This window comes from Leptosomus discolor, chromosome Z (genome assembly GCF_034619465.1).
Source record: "Leptosomus discolor isolate bLepDis1 chromosome Z, bLepDis1.hap2, whole genome shotgun sequence".
NCBI lineage: Eukaryota > Metazoa > Chordata > Aves > Leptosomiformes > Leptosomidae > Leptosomus > Leptosomus discolor.
The window spans coordinates 69,992,311-70,012,703 of record NC_141419.1 but is presented as its reverse complement, the minus strand read 5'-3'; the positions used below and the strand labels follow the sequence as shown (position 1 = coordinate 70,012,703).

At 38.3% G+C, this 20,393-nt stretch overlaps 1 protein-coding gene across 2 annotated transcripts in view; it reads right to left on the bottom strand.

Moving 5' to 3' along the window:
• ADAMTS6 (ADAM metallopeptidase with thrombospondin type 1 motif 6) overlaps window positions 1–20,393 on the bottom strand; it is a 153,473-nt gene that overhangs the window by 32,892 nt on the left and 100,188 nt on the right. For both annotated transcript variants that reach the window (XM_086479195.1, XM_086479196.1), the window contains exons 13-17: window positions 18,920–18,983; window positions 8,525–8,627; window positions 6,281–6,414; window positions 4,206–4,329; window positions 2,894–2,974 (exon numbers count right to left, since the gene is read on the bottom strand). In XM_086479195.1, the coding sequence (XP_086335321.1) occupies window positions 2,894–2,974; window positions 4,206–4,329; window positions 6,281–6,414; window positions 8,525–8,627; window positions 18,920–18,983 (506 nt within the window). The remainder of the gene's footprint in view (window positions 1–2,893; window positions 2,975–4,205; window positions 4,330–6,280; window positions 6,415–8,524; window positions 8,628–18,919; window positions 18,984–20,393) is intronic.

Sequence of the window (20,393 nt, the reverse complement as noted above, 5' to 3'; positions counted from 1 at the left end):
CGTATATTCAGAAGCAAAGCAGTTCATTTTTCACCTGCAAAAGAAAAATGTATCTGCATCCTGTAAATAGATTTACCTAATGTCTGTTGTTACACATAGGTGAAGGCCACACAGTTGTGAAGAGCATTCCAATAATCTAATTACATTACAATGATGATGCAGTGGAATAATGATATTAGCATATGAGACAGAAGGGAATAAGTTAATGTCCTAAGCAAATAATTTATGAGAACTTAAGAATGCAGGAAGCTCACAGAAAATTAGCACACAATACCCTGTTGCATAAGGGGAATATAAGGGAAGATGTCACCTTGGATCAAGCCATTTAAGGGAAGATAACAGCATTACTAAACACACATTTTTTCAGCAGCTCTAGAAAACAGGCAATTTTGTTGTTGATTTTGTTTTTGTTGTTGGACATAACATTTTAAAATACTGATTTATTTATGCAGCTGCAGAAATGTGCTTTTGCTGTCACAACACTAGAACAATATCAGTGTAGAAATGATTAGACAGAGACAGCAGGAGGGAGGACAGGTGCTGATTGAGCTAACTGCAGCCTAAGTTTGAGGACATGACTTGCAAAAGAACTGGATCATAGTTTAAGGAACCATGGGATGTTTCTTGCAAATTAAGTTTGAAAGCCTGCTAACTGAAATCAACAAAGAGAAACTTCGAAGCCAGTGTGACAGCTACAGAGGAAAAATGGTTGTTCTTTTTTTTTTCTTTTTTTTTTTGTACACTTCCAAACGGAGAAACTGATTTCTTAGACTCTGGTCACATATTTGGCAGCAGTGCACATAAAATAAAATATAGTGACATGTGTAAATGGTTATTTTCAGCTGAATAAGTTCTCTAATCCGGTTCATGGTTTAGCCACACAAACAACTGTCCTGGAACAACAGAGGGAACTCCATAAAGACAGAGAAAGCGCTGTGAAGTTGCACTTTCTGCCACTACAGATATATCCATAAACAATACCATTGAGGTATGTATTTTAACATAATTAAGGCATTTTTAACTACCATTGTGCTTGTAGAGTTCTTTTAAGGGAGCAGACAAATTAGAAGCCTTCCTTTCTCCAGAAACTGGTGATCCTAAAATAGTGACCCAGCTCACACTCACAGAACAGAACATCCCATCACAAAATGTAAAGGCCCCTGTGACTTAGTAAGATTATCTCTCATTAGGATATAATAGCACCTTTGAAAGTTGGAAACAGAAGAAACTAGTGAAGGAGAGGAATCCCCCATTTGTGTAGTCAGGGCTTCTATGGCATGAAGCAAAGTAGTGAGGAGAGAACCTGAACACAGTAAAATCCTTGAAATTGTCACAGGCACATAAAAAAAGTGTTTATGTACCACTTTACATTTTTAGATCTGTGGCCAGATTAAATACCAATGAAGTTGTCTGTTATATTTTATTTAAGCAAAAAAATTTACATTTTTCATTCATTTTATACAGATGGTGCCAATTTAAATGCTTTTCCAGATCACTTTCCTCTGCTTATAAAATAGAGGAATAACAAACATAATTGTAGTAGCCAAGAGTTATCATCTTTGTTCTGGTTATCTTCTTTGTTCTGGTTTTCAGCTGCCCATGGAATAGTTCTTATCAAAAAATGACCATGATAGGACGCCCTGTGTGCCTGCCTCTTCCACCACCTCTGTTTGAAATGTCAGTGTAGGATATATGAGCAACCTTACCCGCAGTGTATTTTGACATGGGGGAAGGGCCTTGAGGAGTACGATGCTGAAAGAATAACAAGCACTCTACTGCTGGACTAGTGGTGTTATTATTACTGCAGAATGAAGGAAGACTGATTATCTGCTGAATTACAGAAGGGTGGGGGCAGGCAGAAAGAAAAGAGGCATCTAACAGTAAAAGGGACCATTACTATCAATACAATAAATTAGGAATTAATGTACCTAGGAGGATAATTGCCCTTCTAGCTCACATTTACAGGCATCATAACCCTTTCCAATATGTTAGTGTTAGGCATACCAACTACATCGAGTACAGACCGATGAAAGTAGCCTTGTCAGCTGCTGTTCGGCCTAAACAGGTAATAGCTTTTGGTTGTGTAAATCCATTAGTTTGCTGTACAACTAATCAGCCTTCTAACCTATTTTTGACTAAGAAACAGGCGTTCTTGCACTACTGAACTTCTATGCAAATCAGCGTACAGAGACTTTCAGAAACACGCATTGTCTTGAGGTTGACAAAGCCAGATTTGTACATACTGGTATTAAAAAACCAGAACACAAATTTACACAGTCTTTAAAGAAACGAATAATAATCTGGGAATTTTAATTGAATTCTGTGCTTCTGTGCAACAGGCTTCCTGAATGATCTCAATTAAGCACCTTGTTTTTCTGCACATCATTTTCCTTATCTATTAAACAGGGATGGCATCTAATTCTTACAACACAGCAACACTGTGGAATTAATATATTAAATTGCTTTAAGATAAGGAGAAAGTATTGTTAGCATTTAAGTCACTATGGCTGTTGATGAATCATTCCGAGAATAAAACTGTGGTTTAAAACAGTATAATCTCTCAAGATCAGAGACTTTCCAGATGGAAGGTACTACCTCAGAGTGGGACAGTAGATCATTTGAGTGTTCCTCATCCACTTCAGCTCAAGTCTGACACTGTAACTACAGTGAAGTTCACGTGATTTTGCACTGAGTGGACAAGGAGGAATCACATGATGTTATTTCACCAGCTCCATTCACGACAATATATCCCAAACAATTGCTGCTTCTGTCTGATCTAGCAATTCCCTCTGCTGCTTCTACTGTGTATGGTTTGGCCAAACCAGAGAAGGTACCTTCGAAACACAACATAAATTGTCTTAATAACAGTCTGCTATTTAAACCATGCTCTTACCAATGTAGTTCTTTGATATTGCCACTTCCCTTACTTCAATGTGCACAGAACCTCTTGGAATTTGAATCACTTCCATATAGCCTATAAGACAAAGGTAAATTTTATTTGTCGTTGTTTACATTAATCACGATTAGTCATGAAACTAACCATTAACAGATTATTTACTACTAAAAATTAGTATGATATACAGGATTCAAATGTACTTGAACACTTTCTTTCATGTGATATAAAGCAAAACTCTTTAAATTTCATACAAAAATTCGAAAGTGATAGCAAGAAATTGACATGTAGCCAGGAATTCCTTTCTGTAAGTGCTAATAAAGTTTTTTCAACAGTGTATCACAAGTAATTAATGTCTAAAATGACCTTAGGATCATAGGATAATTGAGATTGGAGAGTACCTCAGACAGTCATTTAGTTCAACTTCCTGCTACGAGCAGGGTCAGCTAGGAGATCAGATCAAGTTACTTGGCACTTTATCCTGCTGGGTTGTGAAAAACTCCAAAGATGGAATCTGTACAACCTTTCTGGGCAGCCTGATTCACCACTGGTCTGTCCTCCCACAGAAAAAAATTTTCCTTCCATTTGGTCAGCACCTGTCTTGTTTCTATTTATAGCCATTGTATCTTCTCCCACCACATAGCCACCACTGTGAAGAACATGGCTCTTTCTTCTCTGTAACCTCCTCAGAGGTATTGGGAGGCTGATACAAGGACCCCACAAACCTCCTCCTCTCCAGGCTAAATAAGCCCATTCTCTCAGCCTCTCTTCACAGAAGGGCAAGTGTTCCAGACCCCAATGATCTTAGCAGTCCCTCATGGAACTGAAGTCACTCCAGTGCATCAATCCTTTTGCTGTATTCAGGAGCCCAATTGCAACAGTAATACTGTCTTTCTTGAGCTAAGCTTTAAACTAATTGTCCATACACATTTCCTGGTTCTTAATAAGATGAACTTAAGAGACATTTCTGGATTCTATCTATTCTAAATTTCATGTATGTCTAAATACCAGATTCTGCCATTCATACTACAATCATATACAACATTATTCTTACTATACCACCATAAGGAAATAATAACAACACCGCCGCACTTTTAAGTGCATTAAGGACCATGAGAAGCAAGTATTCAGTACTGAAATATATTGTATTTGACATAAATCCAAACTAACACAGAAAAAGGAAACAGTGAAGCAAAAGGAGTCAAACTGAATAACCGGCAGCAATGCCATGCTGGAAATCAATGCAGCACTGTTATTTGCTAAAGAATCATCTAAATGCATTGTGCAATAGAATGGACATGTATGTGCATACCTCCTCTGGGCAATGAATCATTGAAAAATCCTTCAATGGCTTCACATGTACTCCCATCTCCTCCACAAACACGGCATCTATCTTCCTTAGCATCAGACCCCAAAATATTATCACAACCTACATGCTGAGAACAGATAAGAACAAATATTTTAACAGGATGATGGTCTTGCACTGCTATATTTATAGGGTTTTTTAAGTCATTCTCTCAAGTTTGAGATACTCAGTTCTTTTTTTTTATCTACCCTGTTTTTGATGGCTTTTACCAGAAGTGGGTTTTTACTTACCAGAGAAAGAAAACAAAAAAAGGCAAACAATCCACATTTTGGGTTGTTACTGAATCTTCACTAATAAGTACTTTGTATTTCTACTGTGACTTTCAGGAAGGGATCTCACAGCGTTTTACTAACAATGTAATTATTACAGTTCTCAATAAATGATTAGTGATGTTTTCATTTATTATTAAAACAGCTAACTGTGTTCCGTCTATATTGCTTTGTCAAGGTAAACATTTGGTGTATGTTGCTTAAATATTTATGCAGTATAAACAGTACTTCTGTTCCCAAAGGCATTTACAGCTTCATAGACCATATTTTCACATCCTCCAGGCAAAACTTGCAATTATTTTCCTAAGTTTGAAGGTAAAGTGTAAATGACTTCACTGTAAGAATGAATGCAGAAGGAAACAGTGAAAGGCTGAATTGCATGCTGTATTAGATAGGATTCAAAGCCTTTGGAAAAAAGAGGTGAGTATAATGATCATAAAACGTACATGACATTTCTGATTAACTACTTGAGAAATCTATGTACAGTGAACAATGATTAACTCCCTGTAATTTATTGATTCAACCTTACTACAAAGCTAATGGTGGATCACAGGGTTTTTTTGGAAAAAAAAGAAACTGAACAATAAGGATGTAAACAGAATTAACATTGCAGCTTGCAAATTTTTCCCAGGACTTACAAAAAAGGATACAGCCACCTTACTTTGTTTATTGTCTGGTAATATTATCTACCATCTTATAAATAACTCAAGAGAAGTTAAAATACTTTAAATAATGGACAGAACAGTACTATTCTAATCACTTACATTTCAACTTTCTGATTCACTAAGAAGACAGAGGCCCAACTTTACATTACATAGCATTCTGAAATCGAGATTTAGTCTAATTATTAGTTTTAAAAGATTTCTCAGACCTACTGAAATCTCATCACGTATAAAGTACACCAGAATTCCACAGGTTATTTCTTGTGCCTTATTTTTTGTTTATTACTACATGGCAAATGCTTTTGATCTCACCATGTTATTCAACAAACACACATCTTCAGCCCTCAATTTAGCAAAGACCTTAAGCATCAGGTTAAGCTTTAGTTACATTAGCGGTTTCAGCGAAATCAAATAACTTTGAGAGTTACCAGCACTGTTCAGATGTCTAGATTTAAGTACATAATTAAACACTTTGCTAAACTGAAGAAGCAGTGAGATGTATATAACCAAAAATACGGCACAGACCCCCAATTTACTCAAATTCATGTAATGCGATAGTATAAAAATCTTACAAAATAATTAGATTTTTAGTAAAAGGCAAATACTTCATTATATACTTTTTCCTAGAACCACAGGGCAATAGTGACAATCTTCTGTTTCAATTACATTAACAGCAGAATTGTTTGCAACAGGGTGAACTAGTTAGAGAGTAACAGACTAATGTGTTCACTTTTACTGTTTTTCTGCGAGTGGTGTTCTAATTGGAATGATGGAACAGGCCTTGGAACAGTGCAAGGAATCTGTTCATCTCCTGTTGCCCTTTCCAGTTATTCAACAGAAATTGTAAAGCAAGAAAAAGGAAGACAAAATGAAGGATTTAAGAATGTCTGTGAGAAGCTACTGAAATTCAAATTATTTAATTTATGCAATACCTTTTTTTATCTTTTTGTCTCAATCTTACTCCTTCATTAACAACTTGACCTGTCAACACTCCTGTTTCACGTAAGTAACAAACAAGTACTGTAATGAAATGTAGGAGATAGCAGACACAACAAAGTAATCCATAAGTACTTTATAAAACATTTGTAACCTTGCATTCTCCATTGATACAGATATCCAATGAATCAGCATTGCACTGAGTCCCATCTATCACTGCAGGAGCACGTTCAGTGTAAAAATTATAACCTTCAGCCAAGCAGTTCAATGCACATGGTTTAACCCCACCTGGACAACAAAAACAAATAAAAAACCCCACAGAAATCCTGAGAAGTTAACAAATACACATAAACAGATTTGAAATTTATAATCTCATACCTGGCACATATAATATATACACTTCATTTAACTTTATAGATTTGTCTACTTGACTCTTGCAAAAAGAATATTTTGCATAGTAAGACATGACAAGGTTGGCTGGCTCCTAACAATTATGGAACAATTTAAAACAATAAGGATACCACCTCACCATTTGAAAAACAACAACAAAAACAAAATGTAGTGCTAGAAGTATATCAGGGTAAAACTTCAAAAGCAAGATCAGACTATTTCAATCAGGAATTTAGTCTTATCAAATTACAGCCCATGTGATCACAATGATCTTTTTTAGACTTTTAAGCTAAAAGACTAAGAGTGAAACCATTCAAGTCAATAAAAGACAAGAACACCAGGGGGAACATGAACTTATTCACTCAGGATTTACAACACAAAAAACCAAAACAATAAAAGGGCAACGGCAACCTATGAAACTTGAACAATAACAGAAACATAACTGAATTTGATTAAACCACCTCAAAAAGCAATTACAACTCTCTTCCCTGCTGCAAAATACCCTTTTATTGCATAGTGCAATTATTTATAGTTCAATTACTGAAGTAGTCTTTAAAGACTCTTATTAATGCTTTTACTTCTTTCTCCTTTTCCTAACATTCTGACCTTAAGAAAGGAAAACTTACTGTGAGATTTTTTTATACTGACCTCATCACTGTAGCATGAAAGGCACTTAAGAGATCACCTATCATAGTGGTTTGGAGTCTGGTGGGGTTTTGGCAGCGGGGGATGGAGGCACAGAGGTGGCTCCTGTAAGAGGCTTTGAGAAGCTCCCCTGGCTCCAATTTCGGACCTGCCTCTGGGGATGGCGAGACCAATGGCAACTCTGAGAATAATTATTTAGAGTTATAGAAGGGCTTGGTTTCGTCTCTTTTTTTTTGCCTGTTTGTGTTGGTGAGCTGGAGGGAGAAGGGGGACGGGAGAGAGCCAGCCCTGCGGACCCCCGGGTCAGCGAGGCAGGAGAGGGGGAGCTGTGCCGGAGCAGAGGTTCCCCTGCGGCCCATAGCGGGAGGGTGGCGGCTGAGCCCCTGCAGCCCCTGGAGCCCCGCGGTGGCCCAGAGGTCGCCCTGCAGCCCGCGGAGGGCCCCGGGCCGGAGGGGCAGGGCCCGGGCCCGGAGCAGCCGCGGCTCCGAGGCAGCCCGCGCTGGAGCCGCCCGTCGGTGGGAGGGCGGCAGCCCCGGGAGGGACCCGCCCCGGGGGGTTCTGGGGAGCTGCGGCCCCGCGGGAAGGACGCCCGTTGGGGCGGTGGGTGGAGGGCTGTCTGCCGGGAGAGGGACCCCGCGGTGGGGCCGGGGAGGGCTGCGAGGGCCCCTCTGCCTGAGGGGGAAGGAGCCGCGGGGGCACCTTGTGCCGGCCGGGCTGTGACCCCCATTCCCTGCCCCTGCGCTGCTGGGGGGGAAGAGGGAGCAGAGCTGAGCGCGGGAACACCGGAGGGGTGTGGGTTGGGGGGAGGTGGGTTGTATTTCAGACCTGGTTGTATCTCTCATTCTCCTTGATGGTGGTGGTTGTTTGTATTAAATGTGTGTTGTTATCCCCAAGTCGAGTCTGTCTTTTGCCCATGGCCATAACTGGTGACTGAGCCCTCCCTGTCCTTTGTCTCGACCCTCAAGCCTTTTTGGTTGCATTTTCTCTTCTCCATCCCTCAGGGGACAGGGTAGGGGTGAGCGAGCAGCTGCGTGGGGCTTTTGGAGCCAGCTGGGTAGGCTCAAACCACAGACACCTATGGAATCTCTAATTCTACTGCAGCTGCAGGTGGAGAAAGGCTACATATTCTTAAAATGGAGTCCCTACAATGATGCTCACTCCCCTTCACATTAAAACAAAACTACCGGAATACAGATAACTTTTCTGCAACATTTTCAGAAATTGACAAAAATACAAGCTTAGCAAACTTATTTCATTATACTTTAACCAAAACATTCAATTTGCAAACATTATTGTCCATATAACATTTATATAATTTTGAAGACTTTGCATTTGATAACATTTTTGCAAAGCTAAGCATTACCTCCAGTGTAGGGTTTCCAGTTATAATACTTTCCCCGGAAAGGCATACTGTCAAAATCTGCACATTGCTTTTCTCGAAAATCACGGGCCCCCGAAGGACATGGCTAAAATAATGAAGACAATAAAAAAGGTTAACTTCTTGAATGTTTCCAGGGATGGGGCTTCTACCACCTCTTTGATACCTTCCAAATATCAACATAAAAGGAAATGCTTATATGCTTATATTGCAAACATAATTATGCAAGAGAGTAGGAGGTGGTTCCATGCTTTATCTTGTGGCACTGACTCCGGAACTTGCTTTAGTGCTTTACAGTTGAAGTGTCTATTTTGCAATCTTAGCTGGCATGAAGTAACTAAAATAATTTAAACAAAGGTACATAACAGTTTCTGTAAAACTGGACCATCAGAATTATGTCAAACTATGCTTCATAATCAATCCATCAGCTACCTCCTTATAAATACACTTTGAAAACAGGTGAAAATTTAAACCAAAATTATTTTGGTAAGAGCTGTAGGCTCAGTTATACCGTACTAAGCAGCTATACTAAGACATGTTATCAGGACATGAAGAAAAAAAACAGAACACTTTCTAGAGAGCTGTATCATGCCTGCTCACTTGTAGCCTTAAGGCTGAGAATGAGAATAGGTATCACGTTTGGCTCTGATTTTTACCAGCCTCCAAGCGTGAAGAAATAAAAACTGCTTTCATTTAAATTTCCACTACTTTGCATTACCAATCACAGAACTGTAAAGTATCGTTTTTACTTGGAATAAAGGTAGATATAAGTGAAATTCATTTCAGAAAGAATTACAGCAGGAACAGAATTCTTTGCTATTTCTCACATTTTTCAACAGAAGGTTCAAAATAATGACAACTAATCTTGTATACACTCAGAATTTAGACAGCACATTAAACATTGCTATCAATGCTTAAGTACCTGCTAAAATTGCAAGCTTCATCAGACAAAGTATTTGAAATACAGATTAAGATCATTTTTAGACTGAAAGAGAAAAGAATTTGTTTGACAGAAATCAGAGGTGTTAATAAATATTACTATTTTATGAGCAACAGAAGAGTCCTTTCTATGGCAGTTTTACCTGTCTTCCTATGTATCTAAGCCAGCCAATCTGAAATGCAGTCAAGTGAAAGGGTTTCTATAAACACGGATGATAAAAATCCAGCACAATGCAATTAACATTGTAATTATGATTCTCAGTGTGCATTAATCAAGTTCTTATAACAGCCAGCTCATTTTATTATGATTCATAAATTAGAAAAAATTTCTCCAATTTTGAAGATGTTGCAATATAAATTAAGTGGATATTAGATAGTATTTAAATTTTAGATTTTCTCTATAAGTCACTCTATTATCACCTTGTAATTAAAAATACATTTTTTAATATAATGCTTTTACTGGTGGAAAAAAAAAATGTAGTGTGACTACTTTAATTCAATAATCCTTCACATGATAACAGTGAGAATACAGAACTACGTAAATAAAATAAGAATGTTTAAAAGTCTTTTCAATAATAATACCAATTAAATTTGCCTCTCTGAATCATATTCTCCAAGCAACAGAAGGATCACTTTTGACCCACCTCAAAGTTCGAGTCTAAATCTCTCTGATACTGGTCACTACACCATATTCTTCAGTCTCACTTGCTTAGGTACTAATTTACATGGCTGGTACTTTAATTGCACCAAGTTCGCCTTACAAGTCAATTGAATCACCTCCCCTAATGAAATCCTTTTTCTAAATAGTTACACTAGGACAAAACAATAAAATATGAAGATTAGTAAAGAAGGATCAAGATTTCCATTTATATGGAATATTTATATTCCAGATAATATCCAGATATTTATACTCTTTTAAAAAATCCTCGTAATCTGATCTTTGAGATGCAGTCTTACTTCTCTTGTTTGATGGTGATCTTGGACATATTTTGAAGCAACAGTATCACTTCACAAACGATCTGGATAATGGGGAAGAGCATACCCTCAACAAGTTTGCTGGTAACACAAAAAAGGGAGGAGTGGTTGACACATCAGAGGTTTGGTGTTGCCATCCAGAGGGATCTTGATAGGCTGGAAAAATGGGCCCACACGAACCTCATGAAGTTCAGAAAGGAGAAGTGCAAAGTCCTGCGCCTGGGGAGGAACAGCCTCATGTTCAAACACATGCTGGGAGCCAATGAGCTGGAAAGGAGCTTTGCAGGAAAGGAGCTTTGCAGGAAGGACCCTGGGAATCCTGGTAGTTACCAAGTTGATCATCAGCCAGCAACTTGGTCTTGAGGCAAAGAACGTTAATGGTATTCTGGGCTGCAATAAGAGCGTCAACAGCAAGTCCAGGAAGGTGATCCTTCCCCTCTACTCAGCAGTGAGGTCACACCTACAGTACTGTGTTCAGTTCTGGTCTCCTCAGTACAAGAGAGACATGGCCATACTGAGGACATAGTCCCACGAAGCGCCATGAAGGGCCTGGAGCATCTCTCATATGAGGAAAGGCTGAGAGAACTGGACTGTTCAGCCTGGAGAAGAAAGGGGCGGGGAGGGGAAGGTGGCGCAGTGTGGATGTCATCAATGCGTACAAATATTTGAAGGGAGGGTGTAAAGAGGATGGAGACAGCCTCTTTCCACTGGTGCCCAGTGATAGGACTAGAGGCAATGGACACAAATGGAAACAGGTTCCTTCTGAACATCATGAAATGTTATTTCACTGCGAGGGTGACCAAGCACTTGTACAGGTTGCCCAAAAAGGTGGTGGAATCCCCTTCCTTGAAGATATTCAAAAGCTATGGAGACACATTCCTGGACAACCTGTTGAGGTTGGAGCAAGAGGGGCTGTACAAGATCATGTCCAGAGGCTCCCTTGTAAGCAAAGCAAGGTCTTTCTTTTACCACATTAAATAACAGTTCAGTTTTTGCCACAATTTAAACTGCTGAAGTTACTGTTTGTACCTTCTTTGGTTCTTGAACACAGCTCTCAGTCTGACAGAAAACCAGCTACACACAAGTATGCATAGCCTGTAATCTCACTGCCAACAAGAACAGCAGACAAGCCTGGGAATACCTGGGAGCAGCTAAAGGAACTGTGGGAGCAAAGCCCCTCATAAAATTTTCCTGCTTCCTTGAGATTATATCTGGTTTTGGTAGTCCTGTAGATTAAATCCTGGTGTCCAATACTGCAAGTACTGTTAAATAAACGTCACAAAATAATATACCAATGATATCAGAGCTTTTACATAACCCTTGTCTCTGGCTCTAAAAATGCAAATTCATCAATCCATAGGCAGATTTGCTAACATCTGCACTAAAATAAACTTCCATTTTAGTGGCTAAGTCCTCTCAGTGAATACTGACAAGTGCTAGTCCTCATCTCAGGATTTTGCTCTTTGTTCAAATATTAATCTGAATCCAGCTTTCAGGTGGATTCAGTAACGTTCTCAGGCAGTCCTTCTGAAGACTGCAGTTACTAAATGACAGCAGTTGCATCAAAAGCAGTGTGGCCAGCAGGTTGAGGGAGCTGATTCTCCTCCTCTACTCTGCTCTGGTGAGACCCCATCTACAGAACTGCATCCAGCTCTGGGGCCCCCAGCACAAGAAAGACATGGACCTGCTCGAGCAGGTACAGAGTCAGGCCACAAAAATGATCAGGGGGCTGGAGCACCTGCCCTGTGAGGACAGGCTGAAAGAGTTGGGGTTGTTCAGCCTGGAGAAGAGAAGGGTCTGAGGAGACCTTATTGCAACCTTCCAGTACTGAAAGGGGGCCTACAGGAAAGGTGGGGAGGGACTCTTTATCAGGAAGAGTAGTGATAAGACAAGGGGTAACGGTTTCAAACTGAAAGAGGGGAGATTTAGATTAGATATTAGAAAGAAATTCTTTACTGTGATGGTGGTGAGACACTGGAACAGGTTGCCCAGAGAAGCTGTGGCTGCTCCCTTCCGTGGCAGTGTTCAAGGCCAGGCTGGATGGGGCTGTGAGCAATCTGGTCTAGTGGAAGGTGTCTCTGCCCATGGCAGTGGGGTTGGAACTAGGTGATCTTTAAGGTCCCTTCCAACCCAAACTATTCTGTGATTCTGGGTGATTTTGTGATAGCCTGAAACCTGCAATATTCTGTAAGCTGAACCATAAAATGCACTTGTAAATTTTTTGTTGTTGTTGTTGCATAATTTCCTGTCTTTTTTAGTATCTCACCAATACCAGAGACAAAGTAAAACTAAAGGCTATGACCTCAAGAAATGCATTCAAAATCGTGCTTGACAAACCTGATTGCCTTCTACAATAACCTGCTTGGTTGATGTGGGCTAAGTGGTGGACATTGTCTACCTGGATTTCTCCAAGGCTTTTGATACGGTTCCCCACAGCCTCCTCCTACAGAAACTGATGCGTTATGGTCTAGACAAGTGGTCTGTGCAGTGGGTGGGGAACGGGCTGACAGGCTGCACTCGGAGGGTGCTGGTAAATAGCTGGGTTTCATGCTGGCAACCTGTCACAGGTGGGGTCCCCCAGGGATTGATATTGGGCCCAACACTGTTTATTATCTTCATAAGTGATCTGGACGATGGGCTCAAGTGGACACTGATGGAGTTTGCTGATGACACCAAACTGAATGGAGAAGTGGACACTTTGGAAGAGATAGCCACCTTGCAGGAAGACCTGCACAGGCTGGAAAAGTGAGCTAACAAGAACCTTATGAAGTTCAAGAAGGACAAGTGTAAGGTCTTCCACCTGGGAAAACATAATCCAGGAGTCCAGCACATGCTGGGATCTCCCTGGCTGGGGAGCAGCTCTGTGGAAATGTGCCTGGGGGCCCTGGTGGACAACAAACTCAATATGAGTGAACAGTGTGCTGCTGCGGCAAAGAAAGCTGACAGGATGCTGGGTTGCATCAACAAGGGCATCACCAGCAGAGATACAGATGTCATCATCCCACTCTACTCAGCACTTGTCAGGCCATACCTGGAACACTGTGTTCAGTTTTGGTCCCTGCTGTGCAAAAAAGATGTGGACAGGCTGGAGAGGTTCCAGAGAACGGCCCCAAAGATCATCAAAGGACTGAGAAGCCCGACACATGAGGAAAGGCTGAGAGAAATGGGTTTGTTGAGCCTTCAGAAAAGAAGGCTTAGGGGAGACCTTATCACCATGACCCAGTATTTAAAGGATGGCTACCAAGAAGATGGAGACTCTGTTTTTACAAGGAGTCACACGGAAAGGAGGAGAGGTAATGGGTACAAGTTACTCTTGGGGAGATTCCAGTTGGACACAAGAGGAAAATTTTTCACAATGAGAACAATCAGCCATTGGAATAATCTCCGCAGGCAAGTGGTGGATTCCCCAACACTGGACACTTTTAAGATTCAGCTGGACAGGGTGCTGGGCCATCTTGTCTAGATTATACTTTTGACAGGAAAGGTGGGACCAGATGATCGTTGAGGTCCCTTCCAACCTTGTATTCTATGATCCTATGAAAATCACAGGTACAGAACCAGGATAAGGTTTCTGTAAGGTAAGCTACAATATGCATTTACAAAATGTCAGCTCTTTGGCACTGTCTCTTTGTGTATATACTCTCTTCCCAAAGTAAATGTGCAATAACTGCTTATCTTCATTGGGGAAGATATTTCACTTTTTTCATGCAGTTACAGTACATCGATAACTTGTCAAGCAAAAGGCTGCTTGTGTTTCCAAATGCTCTTTTAGGAGACTGCAAATCATGAGGTACGAATCTAACAAATGTATAAGAACTTAAAATCAGGTCTGAAGAAGGTCCTGTGAAGAAGATGATGTAATAACTAAGATTTTGAGTTAAAAAAGCATTTACTGTAATAAGAACATAAAAAATTTTAAGACTGATACAAAGATAAATCATCTAAAGGATGTTAACAAATCATTTGATGACAGAACACCAAACATCTTATCTCACAGAAATCTGGAGGTTAAAGTCAGGCAGACTTCAATAATTGAACTTACTCTGTTTCCTAGTAACAAAAGGCTACATTACACCCCACAGAAGATGGGAAACACAGCCAGAAGGGTGACATTTGAAACTCAGGTACTGTTCCAAGATGTAGATCCTCACACAAATGCATTTTAGAGAAAACAGGCTTGAAAACATTAAAATTATGAAAGGAACAAACAGTATTCATAAATTTATGCGTGATGGAAGGAACTGACAAAAACCATTTGCCTACATTCTATTACGTGAAAAGACTGAAGAACAAGAATTTTTTAAAGGTGTGTATACACACATACTTTTATACAGATAACCCATTCACAGATCTTGTAAGCAAAACACGTTTGTTACTGTATATAAAAAATTAGGAGACTTCTACAGTTTTAGATGTATATCAAATTAAGCTTCACATCTTATACATATTTTAAATCAGACAATGATTCACTTTAACTGTAATTATGTGCCTTGCAATTCTGTTAGCATTTTGTATTTTTTTAAAAATTCAAAATACTTTGGTTGGAAAAATACATATAGTTTTGTCAGAGATAGTGTGGTTAGTGGTAGAAAATAAGTTTCTGATGAGTGTGTTCTTTCTACCACCCTTTTGTTTCCAAAACTCATTAGCCAATGTTCTTTTCTAATCTCAATGTTTCCATTAGCAGATGCCTTTTGAATTAAGAAGTCATATATGGCTTTGGAAGTCTTTGATGAGAAATAAGCCTAGTAAGAGTGTGTGTGCTGTTTCCAGAGAACTAAATTTGTCAGAAGAAAAGGCAACAGAGCTAATTCATCTCTGAAAGAAAAATGAAGTCAAAATAAGTTTTTTTGGCTTTACGAATAGTAGGAGCTTTAGGGAATGCTACATTGAAAATTACAGATGGGCAAGGAATGCTGACACTGCAAAATAAACTTCAACAGAAAATATGTACAAACAACACATTTTTCATAAAAACAATGACAGATTTGCATGCTCTTAATGCATACATTAATCAAACATATCATTCCATTAAAAATGTCAAGCACTAAGGACTATCATAAATCTTGAAATAAAATCTACTAGTCTCAGCAATTCTTCATTATGTAGAACCCTAAATATTACTGTAAGAGAAACAGACTACAATTGTCAAAACCATTAAGGCAGTAAATTTAAACTTCTCTAAGTACCAATATGTTTATCCATTGCAAAACCATACCCAACAAATATGCTATTCACTGTCAAACGATAAGAATGGCATTTCCAAATTGCCTGGCCAGAGCCTACAATTGTTCAAGATTTGCTTTTAAGACCTAGATAATGAAATGCAAAATTTCCTTTCCAATACCTTGTTTAAATTGTCAATTGGAATCTGAGTATAGGTAGGGAACAAACATTTTGGAATAGAGGATTACAGTTTTAAAAGATTGTGATACACTGGAGCAATGGTTTGAAATAAAGCAATGGATGCAGATCACCACAATGAGTAGGAACAACCAACTGTGCAAGCACAAGCTGAGGGATGACTTCCTAAACAGCAGTTCTCAAGAATGGGATTTGGGCATTACAGTTCAACACAGACTAAATAAATATCGTCACTCCTGTAAGAAAAATGAACACAATACTGAAATGAATAGACTGAATCCCATCACTAAGATGACAGACTAAGTACTTACCTCTGACAGGCCTCAGCTAGAATCCTGTGCAGAGGTTTGGGCACCACACTTCAAGAAGATGTGCAATACTGGGATCCCAAAGGCTATTAACACCGAGACTGTCTAGTGTAAAGAAGACTAAGAGACGTGATAGTAGTCTGGAAAGACATGAAAGGCTCCCATAGAGGGAATATTATCAGATGTCTTCTTACTGTGGAAAGATTAAGTAAGGGTCTTAAAGGATGGGAAAACATACACTGTATTTTAGGAAAACTGTCCTGACTGTAAGGATATTGAAGAATTCTAATGATACATATCCTGGACTGGAGGTATTTCAGAACAGGTCAGCTGCCTAACCATCAGTTAAGAACAGTTTAATGACAGTTGATTGCCTTTCAGCCAGGGAATAGCCTGAATGGCCCCCTCAGATACCTCTAGATGTTCCTTCTGTGACCCTATAAGCTTCCTCTCAGTAATAAACAAATAAAGAGAGAACAAGGGGAACAAAACCAACTAAGAATTAAATTGTCTAAAAAGTGTCTGACAATAAGAAATAAAATATGAGAATAAAACAAATCCTAACAACTTTTCAATGGTATCACTAGATAGCTATGGTATGATTATTAACAATAAAAAAGCACTAAAAATTTTTGTATATTTGTGAAGGAGCAGGATTACATATTATGTAAATTTTCTTGTATACCAGTTACTGTGGCAGACACTAAATAATATCTATTGGAGATAAACATTTTAAAGAAGAGTGCCTGGACAGATACCTCACAAGAGTCCTCAAAGAGTCAAGGGAGGACGGCTCCAGTGTGCCAACGCAAGTTTTTTAACAAATCCTTGACTGTGTGTACAAACTGAAAAAGTGCTAATGTAAAAAGGTCACTATTTGAAAAGGACAAATAGAATATTCTAGGTTACAGTCTGCTACAGATCATCCCAAATAAACAGAAGAGTTGGCAGGGACTTGACTGATACAGGTTTAAAAGAAAGATAAATAATAATATAAATCATTATTTTGTATAGGAATAGGTTTTATCAACTAAAACTTTTTACAATTCCTGGTTAAATTAAAAGGATAATGGAATATGCTTAGATTTTTGATAAGGCACTTAAGTTAGTAGTACACAACGTCCTCACTGAAAAAAAAACAGAAACAAACCTGTACTAGTTCAGTAAAGCATACATTAAATTTGTTAAACATTGACTGACAGATTTCAATGGACTGATTTCAATAAGGAATCATCACTTAGTTCAGGAATTTGTAGGTGAATTTGCTATCAACTGTAAAAATAAGAAACACAGTGTTACACAAAATTTTCATATGTGAATTTGAACTATGAAAAATTTTCTTGCTTACGAATTCTTTCAATTAGAAAAAGACAATCCATATAAAAATAAAGAGGAAGGTAAATTCATTACAGCAGATCATCTGATAAGCTGTATCCATTCAAACAAAAATTGCACTAAGACAGCCAAGTGCAAAGATACGTATATACAATAAAAAATAAGAGGGTCAAAGTTTCAGAATGGTGCACTGTGATTTGGAAGGTTGTATGACTGGAAAAATTTTACAGCTCCTACTGGACAAGGAGCTCAGCTTCAGTTTCTCTTACAACACTGTGGCCAAAAGGCCTAACACACTTCTTGGCTGTATGAACGGAGCAGCTGAAATTAGCAGTAAGAATGTAATTTTTAATTTGGAAATTTGTAATACTGCCTAATAATGAGAATAACCTCCACAGAGGAGTTCGCAGAACTAATGATAATTAGCAATGATCATAAAACCAAGTTTTTTCAAGGAATCAGCATATTAACTATTGTATTTTTTTCTGAAATACATCAGAAGCTAAACAGGTGAAACAACACCTTTAGACACAGACTCTCCCACTGTGACAAACTTTCTTGATTGAAGTAGAAAATTAAGATGAATTTGAAGCTAAAGTAACATGAAAGCCTGTCTTATGTTTGTAGTGCTACAGACCAGTAAACTTACTAGTGAAATTCTTTATTGGTGCGTACTTTTTTCTGGTTTCAACTTACTGGAATTTGTAATTTAAATTGATAATTTGATTGTATACATTTATGCTCTGTCCCGCCCCCTCAGTGGTAGTTCATTATTTAACAAGCTCAGCTTTAAAATAAAACTGCTTGATCATTCTGATAATACATGAACCGCAAACATCAAAACATCAGGTTTAAAACACAAAAAGAAACGTATTTTCACAGAATGTATATAAGGATTGTGTAACACATTAGTACTGGAATTATATAAAGTATATAAAAGTTCAAAATGAGTAAGAGGGTTTAAAAGTGGATTCATGGAGGATATTTCCATTTGTGGCAGTTAATGTGGTACAGATACAATGTGTAGTTCAAGAAATCTTTAGACACCCAGCTTCTGGAAACTCATACAGTATATCCACAGAAAAGTCATGCCTTGGCTGCCAAAAGTTTATAATTTTTCCCTAAACACCTGTTATTGGCCACCGCTGTGAGACAAGACACTAGGCTAGACAGGCCTTTACTCTGATGTGGAATGCTCCTTCTTCACCTTTAACATGGATGCTCAAGTTGAACTCACTCCACCTGTTCATGCACCAGCTGGGCATCACATTGAGATGGGAATCCTAACATTTAGCAGAACACAAAGGGTGCCTCCAATATAGAAATGCTCTACTGGACACTCTGCCAATAAAATGGAGATTTTGCAGCTTTTCTGAATGGGGAAAAAATGCAACCAGTGCTGCTAAAATGTAAAATGGACAAGTTGATTATACTTTTACAGTGTACAAAATGTACTTACATCAGTATTACAGGAGCGATACCGCTTCCTTTCTCCAAGGCAATATTTGCCTCCACCTGAAGGCCTGGAAAAACATGTTTTAAATGTTAGTATATCTATTAGTACAAACACAAGTTCATGAGACATACTAATGCATTCTTAGTACAAATGTAAGTTCAAGATATATATATTATATAAATAAAATTAAAAGTACATGGAAATTTTAAGGTGACATTTTAAAATATTTTATTTAGTAAGAATTATAGCATTGACTTGTATTGAAGCAGATACAAAACAACAATGGCTACTTGAAAATCATGACTTATATAGCATTTATCTAGTTTGCACAGATCCCGAGCAAGACAGTTTATTTGTAGTTTGAACACAATAAAAAGGCTTAGTTTTTAATTATTTGCTTGCTTTGTAAAACTAGAATGAGAAATGTGTAAACAACTTATGTGATACTTTTTTTTAAATCTCATATTACACTTGAAAATGCACAAAATGAAGAAACACTGCCTGCAAAATATTGGAGCCAGCAAAGACTGCATTTTCTAGTTCAAGAATCTGATTCTGATTTGAATTAAGCAGTATTAAATCTGAAGAAACTTCAGAGTAAGCAGGTTTCTATTAGTGTGAATAAGACCTTGGCTCTTAAATTTCCAAACTGTTCAAGAACTTTATCTTCCACAGAGGTCAAATAGTGAATTAACATTAACTTAAATGGAAGATTAATCAGACATCAGTTCTTTGGCTCATAACTTGAAAGCAGAAAAGAAAAATATTTGGTGATTGTGTTATAATAAAGAAATCAAGGAATTTACAATTAACTAAAAAGAAAATCAACACTATTTTACACATTACAGATATTTAACCACACAACACTACCCTTAAACCAAAAGGAATCTTTTTCCTAATGCAGATATACCCTCCCCAAATGCATTTGCTTGCTGTACTGTTAAACATTTAAAATTTAACCACCTTCCAACATAGCAACCCATATATGTGGTGACAGGAGTAGTTAAAAAAAAAAATCTTAGGAAATCACTCCTGCTCCAAAGAATTCACTAGCATTTTTACACACTGCCATGAAAAGATAATGAATTTAATTTATTATTCTCTCAGTGACATAGACTGACAAGTTATCGATGGATATGGACAATTTTTGCTTTTGAATCCATTCAGTATGTAGTGCTATTTGCCAGATTTGATGGTGATTATTAATGATAGGAGGTGAACAGACCACCTTAAGCAGCAGTAATGTGACATTATGGTGTCTGTCTTGCAGAGTGCAGTGGAAAGCTGATGTACAGCCTGACTTGCAAAACATGGGTACAAGCAACAAAGAATCTAAGTGTACAGAGAGGAGAAGATAAGAAGGGAGTGACAAAAGCCACAGAATGGATTTTCATGAAAGAAGCACAAAAGCTTAATGTTTTCAAGAAAGAGCAGTCTTAAAAACTAATAACGGTGATGGAAATACTGATTATGGGAC